The 18,190-nt window shown below is 42.2% G+C and overlaps 1 protein-coding gene across 2 annotated transcripts in view; it reads right to left on the reverse strand.

Annotated features, from left to right (window-relative positions):
• DDRGK1 (DDRGK domain containing 1) overlaps positions 1 to 18,190 on the reverse strand; it is a 99,649-nt gene that overhangs the window by 19,940 nt on the left and 61,519 nt on the right. For both annotated transcript variants that reach the window (XM_075128138.1, XM_048846383.2), the window contains exons 2-4: positions 17,265 to 17,420; positions 5,087 to 5,193; positions 2,769 to 2,870 (exon numbers count right to left, since the gene is read on the reverse strand). In XM_075128138.1, coding sequence (XP_074984239.1) covers positions 2,769 to 2,870; positions 5,087 to 5,193; positions 17,265 to 17,420 — 365 coding nt within the window. The remainder of the gene's footprint in view (positions 1 to 2,768; positions 2,871 to 5,086; positions 5,194 to 17,264; positions 17,421 to 18,190) is intronic.

The raw sequence follows: 18,190 nt of genomic DNA on the forward strand, positions 1-18,190 counted from the left end.
TGAAGACTAGCTTGATGTGGGTGATAATTCCTCAGGTGGTGAGGAAGCCAGCCAGCGTCTTACACTCTCCTATACTAACATGTTAAATTCCTGTTACTGTGATCCTCCCTGTAAATGCTACTCTGTCCCGACTGGAGCAGGAGCTTTTGATGAACAAATCTAGCTCTTGGGTAAAAAGGTGGGGTGCTAGAATAGTCCCACTTCCTGTTAAAGATTCAGAGAAGAGTCAAATGGGAAGAGAAGTTATTATAACAGATGTCCAACTCAACTCATGGGCTACATATGGCCAGAGCAGCTTGCTTTGTGGAGGAGTCCGGAGCACTTGGTGGTTATTTGGCTACTGTACTCTTTCATATGAAATGGAATTCATTTGCTTAAAAACTGTGTGAGAGTTCCATAAGGCGGTAGAATACCCTTGACGCACCAGCCTAGTGGGTAGACCTGTTGTCCTCATTAAAGCTACAAGACTATTGAAGGAAAGCGCTGAAAGGATCCATTAAGATACTGTTCTAAATAATACACAACTAAAACCATAGTAGTTCTGATTAGGCTGGGATTCTCAGGAGCCTGAGAGTCCTTATTCATCTTCTTTCCCCCAAGCCTTGCAAAGCTGCCACAAAAACCAGCCCAGGCACAAAAATATTTTCCCTCTCACTTAACCATGAACAATGACAATGAAAAAAAGAATAATAATGGTATGTGATTCACTCAACCATAATAAAATAACTCACTTTGGGTGAGTAGAATTTTGGAAAGACTGCTTTGCTCTTTTCCTTTTAATGTGGCAAAGTCTCTATGAAGAGATCATTGTGTGAAGTTCCACACATACCTACCACTCAGCACCTCAACACTGGCTGGACTCTATTAAGCAGCTTTAATGCTAATACCAGTTAAAGTCATTGCCACTGGGAGTGAAGGAAGCCATAGAAAAACATCACTTTTCAATATACCCTTTGCCACCACGTCTGCCCTGCCCTCACGAAGGAAGCTTGTTCTCAGACGGCTTGCACGTACCGGGCAAACTGCAGTCCAGGCAAGAAATCCACCTGCTGTGGTGGTTGCGTTTGTTGACAGATTTTGAAATCAGAAGGTTTTGTTTGACTCAGACCAGTGACACTGGACTAGACACAGCATCTCTCTCTCAATGACCAATATCACCTGTTTCCAAGGAAGGTCAAAGAAACTGTGGAGTGGATGGTTATTGGATATCCTGCTCACTGAGAATGTTTCTTCCTAAACCCCAGGAGTTAGAGGTTATTCCCTGAAAAATACAAGGGTTTATATCCCCTTCCAAAACACTTGTTTTTTTGCTTTCTTAATCCCTGCTACAATAACTCTGGCTGATGCTCTCATCATTCATAAAAAACTAACAGCCCAGAAGTGTTCCACTGATGTACTGGCACATTAGAGTAGCTCAGAAGCGAGGAAGGAATTTGTCAATGGATAACCAGAGCGGAAACATTGTGTTTCTGCAGAAAAATGAGAGCATTTTAGGAGTCCTCTGTTTGTTTTCCTAAACTTTACATAAGGAAATGAACACTCTTTTAAAAAAGACTTCCTACACTCTATGTTCTGTGCATTCAACCCAGCATGTTAAAAGGCAAAGTGACTCATCTTTTCTGATATCAACATACACAATCCCAATTTTGAGCAACTAAAATAAACTGGCTTACTGCAAGCAGGCAGACACAAATCAGCATCCTCGTTCCTGTATGCCAGTTGATTAACTCAGAGGGTATTCTTGCCCCTTTGGTAGGTGCGAATGCAATGCATGTTGCTGCATGACATCTAACAGTGACTCACCCCGGATGCATGCCCTAAAGCCTCTGTACAGCTTGCTCAAGTGCCCGAGAGAACATGAAGCTTGTTTTTAGCCACTAGCTGTCACCAGAGTGGTCCTTTCTGCTCAGAGAAGCCTTGGAAGAACTGCCTGCCTTCTAGCCTCCTAGCTGAAGGGATACTTTAACAGTGGCTTTGATGTATGCCCACTATCTGCTTTTTCTAATCTCTTTTGCTACACACACTAATATTCATTTTTAAAGATTTCCAAAATAAAGTATTCACACCGCAATGCCCCAGGAGGCACTGCTGCAGTCTAGCACGCCAGCTTTGGTGAATATGTCACTCCCTACACGACATGGATTTAAAGTTACAGTGAACGCTGGGCTAAGAAGCTTTTCTGATAACCAGCCCCCTCCCCTAAGAGACCAATCTGGAGTACCTCACCAAAGTTCCCATTATAATTTCATAGGACATCTTTCATTAAGTATACTCCCTCATGGCCAAGCAGTTTCCTGTTGGCCCCTTGGGCGGCTGTCTAAGTCAGCATTCACTATCACAGCAAGTGGACCAAACAACTCTTTAATGGCAAAGTTATCACACAAAAGGAACCGGTGTGGAGTAGTGGACAGCCATCTGGACTGGGAATCAGAAGATGAGAGTTTTAGCCACCGACCGGCGATGTGACCTCGAGGCTTAGTCACTTCCCCTTTGTCTGTCTTATCTACTTCGATAGTAAGCTTGTGAGAGTAAGGACTGTGTCTGTCGCGCATTTAACACAACAAGGCCCTGATCTTGATTGGGACCTCTAGGCACTATCATAACAAAATAATAACCCAACGAAAGTCACAGGCTTGTCTGAGAGTACCTAACACTAGTAGGGGTTTCAGCTCAGTTCAAGGTTGCATTCAGCCCTCTTTGTACTAAAGATGTAACAAAGGGCAAAATTTGCTTTAGAATTTCCAACTGCAAACTCAGTCAAGTCCCACCTGTCTTTCTTCTTCAAGGCGTATCCTCTCCTCTTCTTTCCGCCTTTCCTCCTCTCTCTTTGACTCGAGTTTTTTCCGTTCCTCACGCTCTGCTTCTTCAGCCTAAAAAAAAAAGGCAATACATTATTCTCTCTCAATCTTTGGTTTCATAATTTACGAGCATCAGTTATCTCTCATCAGTTTCCTGGACTTCTGTGTCCAGAAATACACAACTGATATTTTTAAAAAGAGAAGCTATTCTCGTTTGTCATAATCATCAGGGTTTTCCGTTCGTTTCAAATTTTACTATTTCCACTCAGTTTACAAATTATCCCTATGGAGATTTAAAACATCAGTTTCCTTGTCGAAGTTTTCACCTCCACTGAATGCATGTATTAGCTTGTTTTTGTAGCTTTGCTATTGAATACTGTAAAACCACTGACTTTTCCCTTCACTTTAAATCTTAAAAAAAACCCTTTGCAAATGTAAAATTTTTATGCTTTATAAGGTACCTTGAATTTTGTTCTTATTAATCTGAATGGCATCCTTTAAAGAAGTGATTCATACAATGAAAGCACATTTAAATTATTTTACAGTTAAAAATGGAAAAATTGCTCTCCTAGACAAAGAATGGAAATCTTACTATTAGGAAGATTAAATTTAACTTAAATTTAACTTAAAAGATCCACCGCCATTCCCTCCCCCGAAAATAACCAGCCACCAATACACACAAATTGTTCCAAGGAGAAAAAAATAATTCATAATGGATGATTTAGACTATTGCTTAAAATATCTTTATATTGATTTCTTTATTATTTCCCCTTTCTCCCCATTCCAGAAAATACTTGATCTAATTTGTGTTTTTTAAATTAAATAGCCAGGAGACTCATCCTCACTGAGAATGTGCCACCTGGAACGTTTCAGCTTTAACTGTCAGGGGTTTTGAGTTAAGTGTGTGGCAAAAAAAAGATAAAATCAGCTTGTTTGAAAATGGAACAAAGGATCTCTCCTCTGCCCTCCCACACCCTTTATTTAACTCAGTGGTTTTCAATCTTTTTTCATCTGTGGACCCCTAAAAATTTTCAAACAGAGGTGCAGACCACCTTTGGAAATCTTAGTCTGCGGACCCCTGGGGGTCTGTGGACCACAGGTTGAAAACCAGTGATTTAACTCCAAAGTAACTTAATTGATTTTGCTCAAACTTTTCATAAAAGATCAAGCTTGGAAAGTAAAAACCAAAAATGGTTAAAGTTATGCGCAAGTGAAGAGAGGATCATAATGGAAGACTATATATAATCACGTAGTATGTGTTACAATATATGCTACCTATAGCACTTATCACCACAGTCAGCCAAGGTAAATTTAATCCCCGCGTGTAAGATCTAGGCACCACTTTATTTCTTAAAGCAGGACTTATGTGGGATTTGAGTGGCTTTGTGTTGACCCTGTGCAGAGGTCAATTTCAGCCCAACAGACTTGTTTAACGCTCTTATTATTACTTTGTTCACTCTGTGCTGTGGCGAGCATCTTCTCTGTTATGCAAAAGTCTGTTGCAATTACATCAAGCTTTTGCAAACCATACTCCAGGTTACGGAGATTGCAGGCCAGTAAAGTAGAACAGGAAAAAGAAATTAACGTATAAAAACTAGAGTCATATACTAATGGGCTTTAGGAGGGTTTGCTGTTGCTGATTAGTTACCCCTGGACTTGCAGCAGTTAAATAAGTGTAACTGAAAAATCCAGAGTATTCAACTGGTAATTTAATATGCAGAGCTAGAATTTAGGAAACGGATGAATGTTCATAGCAAAGAGATGTCTGGTTTCTAGGCTTTTTGTTTGCTCTCTGCTGAATTCTGGCCCAAGGACTGAATGCTCAGCTCCCCACACTTCAACGAGCTTTGCAAGGACACAGCTTGCCTATGTCACCAAATTCTCATTCAATCCGGAAGGAACATGTGCATGGAGAACCGGCACAGTGGTTGGAGCAGGAAGGGGAACCTCCCCCTACAGGTGAGCATGGAGCAATGCACAGACATTCCACAGCTGCTTCTACAGAGCTCATGCGGTGGAGGCTGATGCACTAAGCTCCAGAGGTCCCCAGTTCGATCCCACCCACTGACAACCATGGTCTGTCGGTGTTACACAATCACAACTGTCAGCTGCTCTTCCAGATGTGTGTGTGTGTGGGGGGGAGGGGGTGTTTCTGAGACAAAGCGGGTTTTTCCCCCTCCCCCGATAAACCTCCCAGCTGTTGTGACCAAACAACAACTCCTGCCTCCTCTAGGGCAGCTATCATCAGCCCTTTGCTTTGTGCTTTAGACATGGCAGGAAACACTCACCTCTCTCTGGGCTTTTCTGGCTTGTTTCTCTTCTATTTTCCTCTGTTTCTTTGCTCCGATTTTCCCGGACAATTGAAATTCTGCAGCCTCGTCTCCATCATCTTCCTCTGCAACATTGCATTAGAAAGGGGAAAAGAACAATTTAGAGCTCTCAGGAAATTGGATTCCCTGCTTCTGAAGAGAGATGAGCTGCAGATGGGAAGACAGCCAAAGCTCTGACAAGATCCAATAAAAAGGGGGGGAAAAACGACATTCACAAGAGGCTGCCAAACCACAAAATAGATTTGCAAGGCAGGCACATGTATGGTGAAGTCAGAGGTCAACTTTACTGGATCCTTTGAAGAAAGGCTGTTTATCATCAACATTTCCTGCTTTCCACCCGTTAAACGTAATTTTCATTACATATGAACAAAGTCACGTATAACACATACCTACTTTTACAATTTAACATCCAGCTGTAGGGATTTTGTTTTCCTGTTATCCTCAAGCCTAGTGCAACAATTACGTCAATTTTAAAGATGGCATTTAGAGGTTTTCTATCCATCAGTAATCTACACTGTGATGCTGTCTACCATCCCATCTACCATCTGCCCTTTAAAGAAAAAATATAAAACCCTCCAAGGAATATAATGCATATAAGGGGCTTGATCTTTAATAGCCTGCATGCACAGTCACAGACCTGCACAAACAAATGGCTTGCTACAACAAAACTGGCCATTTGCAAGTCCAATTTCTGCAACTGTGGAACATGATAATTTAACGTGCAAATGTGTATGCATTTTTGCACACCTAAACATATGCTGATCAAGCGATCAATGAGCAGCAGTTTTCGGAAGACTGGGGGGGAGAGATAGCTCAGTGGTTTGAGCATTGGCCTACTAAACCCAGGGTTGTGAGTTCAATCCTTGAGGGGGCCATTTAGGGATCTGGGGCAAAAACTTGTGGATTGGTCCTGCTTTAAGCAGGGGGTTGGACTAGATGACCTCCTGAGGTCCCTTCCAACCCTGATATTCTATGATTCTAAGAACATTCTCCCTCCCCAACATATATTCTGTCCCCTTGTTTCTTCACATGCCACATGTTTGGTCTTATTACTCATTCACCTGCCTAACTTGGGCTCCAATCTTGCAACACCGGCAGAGTAGACTGACCCCTATGCTCAAGGAGAGATTCATTGGGACTCTACATGGCATAAATCAACTGCAGGACTGGAGTCCTGGACTGCAAAATCCTTGTGAGAGGGACCTCATGACCCTACTTATATGTGAAGTATTATGCACATCCCTTATGCGATTATTCAAGGTGTTGACTTTGATCTACTAAACTCTGAGTTCAGCTGGGCTGCTTGAGACAGAGCGTTCTCAACTCTTGTAATTTTGTTTCCAGTCTTTCAATATTTGCTTTAATATATATTATATATTTAAACAAAGCCCAAATTATCAGAGTCATCTTAGTTTTCATTTGAAAAAGTTTCTAGCCTACATGGTTGTGGGGGAAAACCCACCCCCCAAACGTAACTCAAGTGCATCCTGATGGCTCAGAAACCAGAACACGTCCATCTTAAAAAAATAAATATGTAAATAAATAAATAAAGCCCATGGGATTTGATATATAATCATAACTTTTGGAGCCCAACTCAAGATTTTTGAATGCTTGGAATTGGCGACACGACAGTCACTACACTGAAATGTGAAAGGTTTTGATTGCAGTTTGTTTTCAATAAGGGACCCTTCCCCCCCATGGAATTTACTTCCTGGTCTGACAGAGCCGAAGTCTGCTGACCTTTAGGGCATGAGGCAAGGCCCAGATTTACTCAGGCATTTGCCAGAGGGGATGTTTGGGTGGCTGAGGGATGGGTACCCTTCTTCTTTGATAGGATTAGGTTTTGAAGGTGTATCCCAAGGCATGTTAGACACAGCCCGTTTCACAAACTGAAACACATACTTCTGTAGACAGACTACTGAAAGTAGATGCCTTCTCTACTAAATTTGTTTTCTGTAAATTGTTCTCGAACTATACCACTGTTCACTCGCTCTGGAAGGAAATAAACGCGAGGCAGACTTCTCAGCCCAGGTTTCAGTAAGAGTGAAATCGTACTAGCCAGATGTTCAGAAGGGTTCCCCCTCCCTCCCCCACACATGCACAGAAAGCACAAGGCCCACTCACATTTTACATAGTAACATTTCAGAAGCTGCTGCCAAGTGTGAAAATAATTTGACTCTGGATCACGTGGCAATATCAAAGTCAGCGACGCATCATCAGACTCCCTGGATGGAATTACACCCTTCTGATTCACAATTCTCTAGGAGTCACCACATGCATGGCTGGTGCTTTCCAGAAGCAAATAAGAAAACACAGTCCCTGCCCTAAAAGGCTTGCATAGTGTCGTCAGATCTAAATGTCTTACTGGCTCCTCAGGGCTTGTCTGCATATGGGATATTTGTACCCGTGTTTGGCTCTCAGTCTAGCAAAGAGTAAATTTTATCCTGGTTAAGAAGTCTAATTGAAATTCTCATTTGGAGTCTAGAGGGATAGTAGTATTGAGGTAAAGTATATAAAAAATTGTTAATTGTGAGTATGCTTTCTATGTTGATGTTAGTAGTTTAGCGATTATGACAGAGAAGATGCTGTTTAAACACTTGTGGGGGACTGACAAAAATAAGTCCCTGACCATTAACATCTTCCTCCCCCCAGTATGAAGTGTCTGATGGGATCCCACAAGACCCACTTCCTCAAGACAGCAGCACATTTCCTTGAATGTGCAGTTGCTAGAAATGCACATTTCTCTTTAGACATTTTTGTTGGGCCCCATGATTCAGCAAAGTGCTTCAAGTTAACACCGTGCCCATCTATGTGCTCAATAGGACTTAAGTACATGCTGAAGTACTTTGCTGAGTTACAGCCTTCATTAAAGTGGTAGAATAGATGTTCAATGCAGCATCGCGTTTGAGATTTCACACACAGCTATTACCACCACAGCACTACAGGTTAATCATGCCGCACCTATTCAGGCATGTACAGCAACAGACGATAAAGGTGTGTGTGCGCGCAAGGGGGACGGAGGTTAATTCTGATGTAGGAGCCATGCATTTTTGAGCTTCCCCAGATGTACAGGCAAAATTTTAAGACTGTTTCTCCATCGTTTCTGGTTTGGGGTTGTGGGGTTTTCTTTTTTTGTTTTGCATTTAATCTACACACACTGTAGATATGCCCCCTTTTCAAATAACCTTTTAGTAATACATTCATCAGCATTCAGATGCACTTAGTGAGTGACTCATCAGCACTTCTTTGTATTCCTCTAACAAATGTTTTTTGCTGTTGGGCTCTGGATTTGTAGATCAGGGACCAAATACTGCTCTGTTCCACTAATGTAAGTGGTAAGTCCACTGAAGTAAACGGTTTTATATTGGTGAATCCTGAAGCAGAATCCAGCCCCACAGCTTCAGTTCTGACTACTAACTCCAGGGGTTCTCAAACTGGGGGTCGGGACCCCACAGGGGGCACAAGCTGTCAGCCTCCACCCCAAACCTCGCTTTGCCTCCAGCATTTATAATGACGTTAAATATATTTTAAAGTGTTTTTAATTTTGATTTAGTTGGGGATTGGTCCTGCTTTGAGCAGGGGGTCCCTTCCAACCCTGATATTCTATGATTCTATGATAATTTATAAGGGTGGGGGTCGCACTCAGAGGCTTGCTGTGTGAAAGGGGTCACCAGTACAAAAGTTTGAGAACCACTGACAGACTATCAGTTCTTCGGGGGGGGGGGGGGGGGGGAGCATATTTTTGTTATGTATCTGTAGTGCCGAGCACAATGGGACCGTGATCCATGACTGGGGCTCCAAGAAACAACTGCAGTACAAATGATAATGAACACATGAAGCAACTAAGATATTGGCTTCAGAAATCCATCCAACCCTGATTACACAGGAATCTTTGTTACACATGGCCACTGACTGGGACAAATCAATACACCATATGGAAAAGCATGGGCAATAAGATGACTAACATGACAGTCATGCAAGCTGCTTTTTTATTTTATTTTTAAGAGAAAAGATTTATCAGTGATCCATTTTAGGACTCAAACAAGATGCTGGCCTACTAATCTGCAGCCACAAAACCAGCCTACGCTGATGACAGCTAAGTGCAGTACGTAAAGGGTATAGGCTCCTTCGAGAAAGAGTCGAACCACTTGAAATTCCTTTTCTGAACAAGCGCATATGGCATAACTGAGAAACCACACACACTTACCTCCTTCACTCATGTCTGGGCTTGAAATGTCTCAAGGACAAAGATGGCCAGTGCTAAACCACATCACGTTGTTTACTGATGTAAAGGAAATCTAGAGTGCTATAAAAATGCAGACTGACAACAAATGCAGGTCAAAACGTATACTATTTACAGGTGCTTCTCTAATGAAGACTATGGTAGTCATGGAAAGCACAGCACAAAGTTTAATTGTGCACTGAAGAGGTTTTACGGTGTTTTATTTTGCTTAAACTAGAAGCGCAGTCCAATGACTACATCCATTAATAGAGCTCTAACAGTTCCTGCCTCACAGGAGTTTGTGAGGCATCATTAACGTTTATAGCACAATGTAGTTAGGTATCTGTGGATGCATGGCACTCTTGCGAATAAGTGAGAAGTATTTATTAGTTAGTAGTCAGGCAGACTGATAGATTTCTAGGCCAGAAGGGATCATTGTCAATGGTCATCTAGTCTGACTTCCTGCATTACACAGGCCAGAGAACTGCCCCAAAATAATTCCTAGCACAGATCTTTTAGAAAAACATCCAATCCTTGATTTAAAAATGGTCAGTGATTCACGGCAGGTTGACCTTCAAATAAAATAGCGCACAACTTCCCAATTTACCACCTTAGAATAAATTCAGTCGTCCCAAAAAGGTGTACATAGGATCCACTATTTAATGAGCATTTCAAAAAAACCAATAGGATTTAAAATACATTCAAAACATAGAATTATTCAAGGTGAATTTACGTAGGCACTGTTTCAGATGTCAAAATTATGAACAGCTGCAGGTTTAAATGCTACACCAGCGTTTCCCAAACTGTGTTCCGCATGATGCGAATAGGTGTTCCGTGAAAGAATCGTAATTAAAAACAAGTGTCTTTAAATTATTTTTCAATTTTAAATTTGGCATATTTGAAGCGTAGTTTACAAAAATTTTTGAATGACTATAATTTAACATAAAACTCTTTTTCCGGTTATTGACAGATCTCGTATTGAATATCATGGCGTAAAGAGAACGTGGCACGCAAGCATGTTGACCCCCTTTCAGACATGTTTCAGTTAGTGACGTCGTACCCCTTCCGCTCGAGGCTGCGAACTGCAGCAGTATGCACACACCATTCTCTTTACACCATGTTGAATATAACATTCACTCAACACGTTCAAACCGGTGGGTCTTTACTGTGTGTGCGATAAGCACAACTAAACTAGCTTCACTCAAAACAATATAAATATTTGTGACAAAATTTGACAAAAAGCAGTATTTCTAAATATTGTCACTAAACCTAATCACCATGGATTTGTGGCTAAAAGAAGGAACTTTGAAACAAAAAGCAAGTTCTTCTGGTACTCCAACTGTGGCCGAAATAAACGAGCAAAATATTGTGACACTTCGAAGTGAGGATGAACAATCACAGTCTTTTGTTGCCGCAAAATCTGTTAGTACTAGTAAGTTATCCAAGGTGAAAGAATTTCCACCGAAGTATATAAAAAAAACAAGCAGCAGCAGGTGTTAAAAGACCGAAACGAAGGTATGATGAAAGTTATTTGTCTTTCGGTTTTACGTGTGTTGGAAATAAAGACGTTCCTGATGTGCAGTGCGTTGTGTGCAACAAAATACTAGCGAACAGTTCATTAGCTCCTGCTAAACTTTGTAGGTATTTGGAAACCAAGCATGCTGAATACAAAGACAAAGATATAAGATTTTTCAAGAGGCAGCATGACTCACTTGGAAATTGTAAACTTTGGATGATTAAAATTGCTAAAACAGACAACGAAAGTGCAACAGAGGCATCTTATCGAGTAAGTTACCGTTTAGTGCTTGCTGGAGAAGCTCACAGTATTGGAGAAACGCTTATCAAGCCTTGCGCGAAAGATATCGTAACGTGCATGTTGAGCAAGCAGTCTGGTAAAAAAAAACTGATGCTGTACAGTTGCCAAATACTGTTGCACGCCATATTAAAGATCTTGCCGATGACATAGAAAAAGAGCTAGTTTGCCGACTGAAAATTTGCCACGAGTATTCATTGCAGCTAGAGGAGTCCACTGACGTTTCAGGACTTGGCGTGCTACTAGTATTTGTCCGATATAGATTTAATAATGTTATTGAAGAGGAGCTGCTCTTATGTGAATCTCTGCAAAGCTACGCGACTGGAGAAGAAATAAATTATTATTCCTAATATTAAGTGAATGTGATAGAAAAAAGCAGAAACACCAATCCCATTAAATCCAAATCAGTATTTCTGTTTATAAAAATAGATTTGCACAGTAAAAATCTATTTCTTTGGTGTTTGTGTATCTATAAAAACAGTTTTACTAAAGTAGAACACTGTTTTTAATTTTGACTCTTGCACTTGATTGTTGTACTACTTTATACGCGCTTTCCAGTTAGAAATTGTGAGTTCAAGTTATTTTAAATTTGTATTTTTGCTTTGTTTTATAAAATAAAATACATTTGAGAATAAATAACGCCATTTTTTATTTGAAAACCCAAATAATATTATAAGTGTTCCATAATAGGGTAAAAAGTGTTCCGTGGCCAGAAAAGTTTGGGCAACGCTGTGCTACACAAATCAGTCCTGTGCATTTTAAAAAGCAAACTGATTTAAAAACAAAACAAACAGAAAAAGCCCTGTAAGGGCCCTCGTTGCAGTTTCTATGTGCTTCCGGCAGCAGTTGACAACTAAGCAGCTAAACCGTCCAGCAAGCTGAAGAAGTGGGGTTTTTACCCACGAAAGCTTATGCCCAAATAAATCTGTTAGTCTTTAAGGTGCCACCGGACTCCCTGTTGTTTTTGTGGATACAGACTAACACGACTACCCCCTGATACTTGACAGCAAGCTTTAGGCATTTGATGCTTTCCGGGGGAAGCATACCATGCTGAGCACCAGGTCTCAGGAGGTAAGTAAAGGAACTGAATGTCAACTATTATGGTTTAATCGGCTATGTTTAATTTGGGATTTTTACTACCTTATATTTTAAAAGCTAGATTGTCCTGGTGCTCAGTGGCACACCTTGCTGTGCCAGCATTTCTCTGGGGGCTCTACTGGTTTATGCCGATTTGATTACAGGTAGAGGGGCACAAGGATAATCTTCCAGATGTGACCCAATGCAAACTGAGTTTTGTCTTCCCAAGTCTGCAGACACACAAACAGTAGCACAGAGAGATGAACCCATAGCTCCCAAAATGATGATGTTTTCCATGGTTTGGGGGCTAGGGCACTGCAGTGAGAATCAGGAGACCTCTGCTACTGGCCTGCTATGAACCCTGGAAAAGTCATTTCACCTCTGTGCCGGTTTTCCTTCCCACCCTTATCTGGCTTGTCTGTTTAGATTATCATCTCTTTGGGGAAGGGAGTGTCTTTCATTATACTTTATAGAGCATCTAGCAAAATGGGGCTCTAATCTCATTTGAAGTGACGGTCTTACAATTAACAAACAGCAGCCATTATTCTCCAGATAAACAGAGGGTCCTGTGGCATAAACAATAAGAATGATCTTATTGCCGTAACACTCAGAGGGCCCAGCCCCATTGTGCAAGGTGCTGTATGGTTTTATGTGCATTCTTGAGGGATCTGGGTCATTTTACTTGGAATCAAGGCCTCCGAAGATTTGAGTAAACCCATAGGAGGCTAGATACTTTTCTGAACTTGCTAAAGAAAATTAAAGCACCCAGAAAGTTAACTACTTCACTGCTAAAAGAAAAGGAGTATTTGTGGCACCTTAGAGACTAACAAATTTATTAGCATTTTAGTGGCAACGAGCCACTACTCTGGGCTTGCATACCCAGCTTAAATACAGGGCTGCCACTCAATCTGATGTCTGAATAAAAGCTTTCAGCAGAACCATTAAACTCTAAAAACAAACAGGCTCCACCAGAGATATGAGCTTAAACCTTTGGTGAATCAGTGAAAGTCAGAGCCAACAAAGGCCACCTCCACCTGAACCAACTAAAGAGATTTCAAAGCTGGTTTCAGCTAATGCTGCTCCTGAGCCATGCAAACTCACTCTCACATGCAAACCCTGAGCTTTGCAAACACACATTCTTACTTGAAATTCCTCCCTTGTTCTTTCTGAGGCACAGAAAGGCTCAGTGACTGGCCCAAATTCACACAGAAGGTCTGTGGTGGAGCATGGAACTGAACCCAGCTCTCCCAAGTCTTAAGCTAGTGCCCTAACCACTGGGTCATCCTTCCTCTCTACTCTACCCCGCCCCCAACTTATCAATATTTTAAACACAAACATGGAGCATTCAGTACCTAACAATACATTTATTCATTATCTTCACCGTTGTCATGCCAGCCCCCGGAAGGTCCCCAACCGTTGCCCATCTTGCTGTGTTATGCCTAACTTAGACTGAAAGCCCCCTAGAGCACAAGCTTTGTCATCTGTTTGTCCAGCACCATGTAGATCTATGCAACTAGCATTAATAGCAGCAACACCGTCACTGCCGTGGTCTGGATGATCAACACCTGCCAGTCCAAGACTATTTTTCTAAGCCAATTTCGAAATAAGGAGGTTAGAAAATAGCTCACTGGGTTTACTCATTTTGAGAATCACTCTGTCAAAAGTCTGTCCCACCATTTTGATCCGAGCAGGTTATTAATAGACCCGGTTAGTCTCAGAAGAGATGACCTTCTTTAAGTAGTCAGCTAATCACTGACAATTTTACTCAGCAGGTGAAGCCCGCATGGGACACTTGGCTAACAGGCCTGCCTGCATGACCTGCCACAGCCCACACGGAACCCTTGAATAAGAAGCCTGCCTACACACCAGGGGTCAAGGGTCTGTGGGGAAACCGTTGGCGTTAGGTGTTTCAGCCCTGTTTTCTGTGCCAATCTGCAAGTTATTCAGATGTCTTGCCCCACCCCAACTGCAGGAAGAAGTAGCCACAAAAAGATTTCAACTTGATTTAGCTCTGCTTGCTAAGGATGGGTATTTTACGCCCCCAAATAATCATTTTCCATCTCTCTATTAATTATTCCTCCCCCCCACACCCTCAATATCTAGATATCTGGTTCAGTAAATAAAATTAAGCCTTCATCTAATTTATTTCGATAGCTTGTTATAAGCACCTATAGAGATTAAAATACAAATTCAACAGGCTGGACACAAGAATCAAGCAATGACAACTAGATGCTATGAACAAGAATCCTGTTCCTAGCAGCATACGGTAAATTGGAGAAGGTTCAGAGAAGTGCCACAAGAATAATTAAATTATTAGAAAACATGCCTTATAGTGAGACTCCAGAGAGCTCAATCTCTTTAGCTTAACAAACAGAAGGTTATGGGGAGACTTGATTACAGTCTATAAGTACCTACCTGATGAACAGATATTAGATAATGAGCTCTTCCCATCTAGAAGAGAAAGATATAACAAAATCCAATGGCTGGTGAAGCTACCCTGGAAATAAGGTGCACATTTTTAACAGTGACGGTAATCAATCATTGGAAGGATTTACCAAGGGTCATGGTGGACTCTCCGCCACTGGCGATTTTTAAATCAAGGTTATCTTTAAAAATAATAATAATAATAGAATTCTCTAGCTCAAACAAGAGTTATTTCAGGGAAGTTCCGTAGCCCGTGTTATACGGGAGATCACACCAGATGATCACAAAGGTACCTTCTGAATTAATCTTTAACGCAGCAGAGTCAGCAAAAGTACAGGGTCACCCTTCCTCCCTTGAAGGGGTCTTATTCTAGCAAGGAACTTTAATTGTAAGATGGAAAAAAATCTCCACCACCTACACCCAGGGTCTGAACAAAGATTACACAAGGCCCAAATCTCAGGTCTGCTAGGGTTGCTTCGTACCAGTCTCCTAGGACAAAGCAGATATTCCCCCAGAAGGATCACCCGGCATAGGGGGATCCTCTGGTGACTGCAGCAACTCCTATGTCAAAGCGTTCTCAGCTCTCAACATAAGGGAGTACTTAGGGAGAAAGGGGACTTTGGCAGCTGGTGTAGATTAGTTTTAGGTCTGCTTTAAGTCTGTGTCAGGAACCAGGCCAGCACAGAACCAGCCCCAGGACCAGGGGACTGAGAAGGTGCTCTGTGCACAAAGCTCAGCCAGACCAGAGCATCTGATCCATAATACAAGTCCAAAACAGAAAACAGACAGAGGAACAGGTTATTTTAAGCACACACCAACTGAAATCATGGATGCCTGAATTACAGCCCTGCAACTGATCTAAAGGCAGCCCGCAGAAGAGAGCAGCAAGTCCACAAAAAGTGGTTGCAAGTCCAGCCACTGTACAATTTTCAGTGCCCGTGCTCTCTCCACGAGGCATTAGCACTGTGCTCATGTACTCAAGAGTGTACCAGCAGCACAAGATAGAAGTGAGAAAAGGGACACCAAGGTAAAAAAGGAGTTGTCTTAATTTGATATAGACTAAAGAAACAAGTAAACAGATGTCAATTTAAAGACAACTTTATATAAGGGCTAAGTCACTTGCCTTTGTGTGCACTGAGCCACAAAAGAATTTATATGGGCTGATGACATTTATTCTTCCACTGCTGAAGTGCAAACTAACGTAAGCAGCTGTGCTTTGATAGCTTCACATTTGGCTCCTCAGGAGAAAGTGCGAGTGGCCCAGGCTTCAGACATCAAAAGACTTTTAGATTTCAGTGTCTTTCAAGTGTGCCAGCACATCAAAAGAAACAGCCAAGTTCAGGCCCTGTCAATCTCCCATGTGTGACATGGCTAAATATAATTAGCTTCGATAGCACATTTACCTGCCAAAGCAAATGCAAACATCTACTAAAAACAGTAGGAAAATAAAAGCTGGTAAAGTGGGATTTTCTCCAAGACAAAGTATCACGCCGTGCCATGTTTATTATGTCTTACCGACTGCAGATCAATCATGTTCTGTTTATCAATGACAAGATTCCCTTTCCACCCAATACAATACTGTATCAGCCAGTGCTGCAATCTCAAGCAAAGCAGGGTCTGCCCTGACCAGCACTTGGATAGGAGCCTTCCAGACTCAACCTAGGATCTGAGAGTCAAGCTTGCTTGACACCAGCAGTGTCCTTTTGGTTCGTAACTCAGTGAACAATGCTGTTGATGTTGCAAGCCTACTCATTCACCCACAGCTACACTGGCTCTGCAGAGCTAATGGGTGTGGAGTGACAAAGAGGTAGTTTGGCTAGAAAAGTCAGCAAATACCTTTTTATTCCCTGTAAATGCTGTTACTTATAGGCACTTTCCTGACCACAACCACACTAAGATAACGTGGTTACCAACTCAAGATGCAAAACAAAATTATGGGACGCTGTCCACACTGACGTACAACTACACCACACAGTGTTCCAATCTGATACAATCTCAAACTAAGCAGGGTCTGCTCTGATCAGTATTTGGACAGGAGCCCACTAAGGAAAACCCAGATGCTGCAGGAAGTGGAGCTGGTGGTTTAGTATGTGGTGTTCTTTCCTCTAGGACAGCACTAAACCAATGATTTGTGCTGCTGAGGCAGGGTATAAACGCCAAGGTACCAATTCTGTTTGTACCCTATGATCCCCTGGCACTTTTCATAGGGTTGAGCTGTTAGTCCGGTGAAGGGGCCACATTCTAACCTGGTTACCTACATTCTGCCTTCCTCCTAATTTCCTCTTGTAGTTTCAAGCTGGGGGAAAAAAACCAGTATTCTTCAACCTAGAAACAGCGTCACTGGCACAGAAGGGCTGCCACAATCCATCACAGAAGCGGCTGCATTTCAGTGATATGAGATCTAACACACTGGAGGAAGTCGTGTGTAAATTTACCTTCAGATTATCAGGACATTAAGTTAGGTCAGCTTCAGGCTATGCAGTCTCCAGTCAGTGCAGCTAGATGGGACATTCTGGGAACACTTACCTCGTTCCTAACCCAAACCAAGCTCATCTGCTAGCCCAATCCGTTTTTAAAAGCAGAGCTGAATCAGAAGTTACCTTCCATTCCATCTTCTGCCTGTTGCGCTCTCCTCTGGGCCAGCATCCTGCTGCCCATGTTCCTTCGGCGTCTGGGCATCCCTTCTCCCCGCTCATCGGTGTGAGGCCGAGGCCTGGCCACTGCGGCTGCCACATTTCGCTGGTGTTCCTCGTCAGCTGGAAAAGGGGAACATTTTAAATCAGAGATTTAATATTGATCTGTTGCAGCCATCCCATCGCAAGAGTGAAAGGAGCTAGCTGACCGGCAATTAGAGATACAGTAGCAGTTGGGATGGTTTGCAATGTTTAGATCGGGTATATTTCACATAGAGAGAATGTCATTCCCTCCCCACCCCGATGATGATGTTTCTGTATGGTAGCACTGACTACATGCTGGCTCTTCCCCGACATTCAAGAAGGATAGCCCAAGGATCTGACAACAAGGCAGAGGTAGGGAGAAAAGGAGCAGAAACAATAGGCAAATTATATCTGAATCAACATGATTAATCTATGCAGGAGGTAGGCAAGCACTGAGGATTTGGAAAACCCCATCTTTAAACTCTCTGGGTTAGATTTTGAAAGGCACTTGGGTGCCTAGTGGGATTTTCAAAAGCACCCAAGGCTCCTAACTCCCACTGATCCCACTAGACACCTCTCTGCGCCTTTAGGTATTGAGGCACCAAAGGGCCATTGAAATCAAATGAAATCAATGCAAGTTAGAAGTCAGAATACCTTGGCGGATCGGGTCCCTAAGTGTCTTTAAAAACCTGGCCTTCTGGCTCTCAGTTCCCCACCAGTAAAACAGGGATGATTCTTATCTGCCTTGTTTATTTAGACTCTAGTCTCTTAGGGGCACAGACAGTCTCCTTGGAGGGAAGGAGGAGCATAAAACAATAGCCCTCCAATGTTGACTGTGGTCTCTAGGCACTGCTGTTAATAGAGTGGAA

This window comes from Caretta caretta, chromosome 4, assembly GCF_965140235.1.
Source record: "Caretta caretta isolate rCarCar2 chromosome 4, rCarCar1.hap1, whole genome shotgun sequence".
Lineage (NCBI taxonomy): Eukaryota > Metazoa > Chordata > Testudines > Cheloniidae > Caretta > Caretta caretta.